Source organism: Nannospalax galili, unplaced genomic scaffold (assembly GCF_000622305.1).
Source record: "Nannospalax galili isolate Female #2095 unplaced genomic scaffold, S.galili_v1.0 scaffold751, whole genome shotgun sequence".
Classification (NCBI taxonomy): Eukaryota; Metazoa; Chordata; class Mammalia; order Rodentia; family Spalacidae; genus Nannospalax; species Nannospalax galili.
In genome coordinates, this window is record NW_008331125.1 from 4,819,450 (window position 1) to 4,824,822 (window position 5,373).

Genomic DNA, 5,373 nt, shown 5'->3' on the forward strand with positions numbered 1-5,373 from the left:
GGGAATGTTGGAGGGGAGGGAGTGGGCATGGATTTGATCAAAACACCTTATATGCATATATGAAATTCTCAATAAAGTTTTTGTAAAAATTTTTAAAAATCTGGAGCATCATCATATTTTGTTTAATGAGTAGAAATTGAATTAATAGAAATTAACCTAATTTAATTAACCTAATTAGTCTAATCTTTTCAGAAATTCATACAGCTCATTTTTTTCATTGGTACCAACTTTAAATTTATCAACAATCAATCTTTGCTTTCTTTGTTACAGGAACTTTACAGTGGTAGCAGAGACTGCAATATTCTTGCTTGGGTACCATCCTTATATGAACCAGTTCCTGATGATGATGATGATGATGAGGTAAATGGTATTTGTACACATGGTACAGTGATTTCTAAATTATAATTATGTATAGTTACCATATAATTATCATATTACTTATGTGGGAGAGACTTTTAAAGTAGTTCTTGCTATTATCTATACAAATAATTTGCTATCACACATCTGGAAAAAAATCAGAAAAATATTAAAAGGAGAACACGTAATTTTTCAACTTTGATAGGAGCATGTTTTATTTACTTGTTTTCCCTCTGTGTATATTTTTAAGATAATAGTTAATTCATAGATCTGCAACTTAGAATCTTCTCACATAGACACTATACAATAAGCTCTTTCATGTGATTAACTATTTACAAACATTTTTTAATGATACAGTCATTCTGTCATTCATGTCACAGTTTAAATATTTACCTGTTTCTGTTGATTACTGTAAACAACATCAAGGTAAATATATTTTCAAAAACTGTTTATAGTTCTAATTAATTTTTAGGGTAGATTCCTAGAAGTGGAGTTAATCTCTTTCTTTTTAAAAAATTGATTTGTTTTTGTGTATATGAGTAGTGTTTTGTGTGCATATATGTAAGTGTACCATGTACATGCAGAGCCCACAGAGGCCAGAAGAGGGCTTTGGGGCCCCTGGAACTGGAGTTACAGTTTTTAGGTGCCATGTGGGTGCTGGGAACTAAACCCAAACTTAGGTCCTCTGTAAGAGCAGCCAGTGCTCCTAACTGCTGAGTCAACCCAGTTCCCTCCTCTTTGTTTTTTAAAGACTATTAGCATTTAATAACCTCCCTATGTGCTTCAGGCCACCAGACACTGGTGTTCCTAACCCCTTTTTCTCCTCATCTCCTCTGTTGGAAATTTGGCTTTCACAGAGACAGGCTGCTAGGGAGCTTTCCCTTCTCCAGAACTCTGTAGTATCCAGATCACCACATCAGTGATGGGGGCAGCTCCAGCCCCAGTCTTACTCCAGGTAACATTTACCTGTGTCTACTCACTGACCAGTGTCCACAGTTTATCAAGGTTGACAGTTGGGCAGAAGCTCTGGTTCCTCTTTAAGTGGTAACACCTCATAGCAGCTTTCCCAAAGTAACCTGGATGATATTTGTCGAAGTTGATTCTGTGGTGAAGCATGCTGCCAGCATTACCCTGGCCTCCTCGGCACTTCCAGTGCTTGCTTGTGGCTGTGGTTCACAGGGCCCTAAGTTCCCGGTTGTTCCTCAGTTTTGATGGCATGGCAACCACAGACAGGAGAGTGCTGTACTTCTCTTTTGAATTATTATATAGGACATTTTAAAGTCTTTTGTTCACAGTGTCAGATTTGATAGGTTCACACTTGGGTCAGCAATCTTAGAGTATCTGTCTCAGAGGGTAAATATGACATTCAGAATAGAGAGCCTGAGAAGTTCAGTGAGTACTGCACAAATTCCTCTATTTGAAAATTTACAACAAGCAGTATTGTGGTAGTGTTTCTAAATGGATGTCTAGCAATACTATATTAATCTTTTAGTGCTGTGTCTCCCGATAGTGAAAGCAGAAAAAATTAACTGTACATAAAGAAGATAAAGGGCAGGTTTAATAGCCTTTAAAAGTAAATTCTGCTATTTAATAAAACATGTCTGAGGTGTTACCTCTTCCAAGAACGATTTTGTCAAGCAGTGTCAAACATCCTCAGTTATATTAGCCTCTAGGTTATAAAAAGTTTGTATAAAATAATGCTTGTTGGGGCTGGAGAGAGAGCTCAGCAGTTTAGAGCATTTGCTAATCTTCCGGAAGACCCAGGTTTACTTCCCAGCACCTACATGGTGGCTCATCACTGTCTGTATCTCCAGTTCCAGGAGATCCAGTGCCCTCTTCTGGCCTCCCCAGGCATTGTACACACATGGTGCACATAAATTCATGCAGGCAAACACTCATACACATAAAATAAATATTTTTTAAAATAGTGTTTGTATAATTTTTTAGGTTGGAGGTAATAATGTAATTAGAAGCACCTTAAGGCAATCTTAAAAGCATCTTAAATGGAGATAGAAGAAAATCACTGATAAAACAATTATCATCTTGTCATTCTAAGAATATTTTTCTTGTACTTAGTTCCTTTGTTAAAAAGACCAGGCATGGTGGTGCATGCCTTTAATTCCAGCACTCAGGAGGCAGGGTCAGGTGGATCCCTGTGAGTTCAGGGCCAGTGTGGTGAGTGCCAGGCCAGCCAGAGCTACATAGTGAGACCCTGTTTTTAAAAAAAAACAAAAGGAGGCTCATGTTGTAAGTCATTTATACCTGAATTTGCAACTGCTACAGCCAATGTAAAGCCTATGAGTTAATTACTTTTGGCCCTAGTCCAAATGAAAAAAAGAAAAAGCACATTCATAAATTTAGGCAGTTTGTCAAAACCAAATAAATATTTCCAGATACTATTATATGTCTAATTTAGTTTATTGTGACTTGATTAGTTTTAGCATACGTCCTCTTTGAATGACTGAATATTTTTCTGTTAAAATTTAATGTGGTTAAATAGTATGAGTTACACATTTGTTTTGAATTTTTACTTAATTATTCTGTTCTTTGGGAATTGCTAAATACATTAAATCAAAGTTATAACCTTGTGGAACATGTTGGAGCATATAACAATCATTTACCAAGTGAAAGTAATTAGAATAAATAAAAAGATAAGCTACTGTGAATTGCACAGGGAAAAAAAATATTAAAAGAAAATTGAGCCAGGCTTGGTGGCACACACCTTTAATCCCAGCACTGGGGAAGCAGAGGCAGGTGGATTTCTGTGAGTTTGAGGCCAGCCTGGTCTTCATAATGAGTTCCAGCCCAGCTGGCGCTACAGGGAGACCCTTTCTCAAAAAGACAAAAAAGAAAATTGAGTTTGTGACTGGTAGCTTATCTGTTTCTTTGTTAGCTATAGAGATACACAGAAACAATTTTGAAAGCAGGTATACTGACACAGGCCTATAACCCCAGCCCTTGAGAGGCTGGTGTAAGAGGACTGTGAGCTAGACACTAACCTGGGCTACACAGTGAAACCCTGCCTCACAAATCTCAAACAAGTTGAGCTTTATATTCATATTTAAGTGTTAGAACTATGAAGCCTCATCTTTTAACTTTGAGATGGGACTCGTTCTTGCTTGCTAAGTTTATTTAATTCCATGGAATTTTAGTTTAAAAGTCCCGATGGCTGTTGATATAAATCCTATGATCATGGTGTAAATCTCATGTTGAGATGAGATCATTTCCACATATGAATGTTTACAGTTTAACTCATATTCAAAAATGTTTTCCCTTGAGTTCCCTAAAGAGGCAACATGTGTAGCTCAATGTAATGCAAAGAACACACATACATACACATACACACTCCTTAGTTTTGGGTAAACCTGGGTTGAATTCTTGCTCTGCCCTTTATTAGGCTGTTCTGCCATTTATTACCAAGGACAAGCTTATGATAGTTTCTAATTGGCATATCAGATTGTCAAACCAAAGTTGTTTTTAGGTCTCCTTTGGAAGCTAAACATAATCCCTTAGGAGTGTTTTCCCTGATACTAAAAGTAAACGAACAATTTAATTCTGCATATAGAAACTAAAGGGCATTGCATGGTGGTGACAGGTTTTATGGTCTTTGAACAAGAATTCGGTTATTGTCAGGCTGTTTTATTGTATCTGAAGAATCTGGCTATTTGGTCTACATGCTTGTGATAAACACAAGTCCATCTATAACTCCTGATTACTTTTTGCTGCCAGAGATTTACAGGAGAGATACATTACAGTTTAAATCTTTTTATCAAAACTCCTATTTCAAGCTGAGTGTGTGACTGACTCACTGCTATAATGTCAGCACTTGGGAGACTGAGACAGGGGGATTGCAAGTGTGAAATCAGCTTGGGCTTTACAAAGCAGGATTCAGTTTTTTAAAAAGTTTGACAGTCCAACAGTAAATAGTTGTTTTCACTTTGTTCTTGTATAGCTGTGTCTCTTACTGACACAGAAAACCTAGAGACTTGCCAGTAATACCAGATGTTTGAAACTTACTGAGATGTATCCTTATAGATGTTAATTTTAGTTTTATTCTTATTATTTGGACATAGACGGGGTCACCCCTTAACTCGTCATCACCCCCATAACATTCACAGCTATTAGCCAGTAGAATATGAAGCAAGAAGGTAGAGAAGAGTGTTTACACAGTGACTGGGTGTCCACTAAGAGGAAATGCTTTAGAAAAAAAGTAGAGGAAGGTAGTTGCACTTCACTACAGCTTTCCAACAGATACATATGTACTAAATCCACCTGCAGTATTTTTTCTGTAGCTCTTGACAAGTATGGTATTTTATTTGTGATTGTTTTAGAAGTAAAATATACTAATAATATTTTGATACATTCATATTATCTGTGTTTTACTACCATAAATAGTAAAAGTTATATGCAAATATATCATGACTCTCATTGTTTCTTTGCTTACCATAGCAAAAGTAATTTATAATGAAATACAAATTTGTTTTTCTGTTGAATTTTCAAATGAAATTTAAATGCTTAATGGCTTGTACATTGGGCTTCTGTAGTGAAATTAGGAGACATGGCCTTTGTGTAGCTTTTCTCCCCCCAAGGACATTTTTTTGGTAGATGTCTAAGGCAGAGTTAAAAGTTTCTAAAGATAGAAGAGAATAGGTATCACCTAACTCCCAGGTGCAACACATCTGAGACTAAGCCTTCACTGAATAACCTATGGTGTAGTTAAGTTGTTGAGCTCCTGAGTGTTAAGATTATAGACATTACACTACACCCAGCTTAAAATAGGATTCTTTGGATAAGATTGGGGTCTGCTGTTCATTTTCCCAGTTCTATGCTGGGTTACTATTTGGGAGTCCCTTTGTTCACCCTGGCCAACAACTCAAAGTATCTCCTATCTGGCATTGTTGCTTATTATGTAGCCTTTAGCTATGCATATTGGCCCCTTTAATCTTTGGTTATACTTTCCTTTTGGGTGTTTAAGGCCATACAGTTGGCCCAGATAAACTGATTTATTTTTACTCT

The 5,373-nt window shown here is 36.6% G+C and overlaps 1 protein-coding gene across 4 annotated transcripts in view; it reads left to right on the forward strand.

The window, feature by feature from the left end:
- Positions 1-5,373, forward strand: part of Ercc8 (ERCC excision repair 8, CSA ubiquitin ligase complex subunit) — a 57,478-nt gene that overhangs the window by 48,568 nt on the left and 3,537 nt on the right. For 3 of the 4 annotated variants that reach the window (XM_008821543.3, XM_008821552.3, XM_029557951.1), the window contains one exon: positions 271-360. In XM_008821543.3, coding sequence (XP_008819765.1) covers positions 271-360 — 90 coding nt within the window. Of the gene's footprint in view, positions 1-270; positions 362-5,373 lie in introns of all 4 variants that reach the window. The other variant, XM_029557948.1, reaches the window with a different exon arrangement.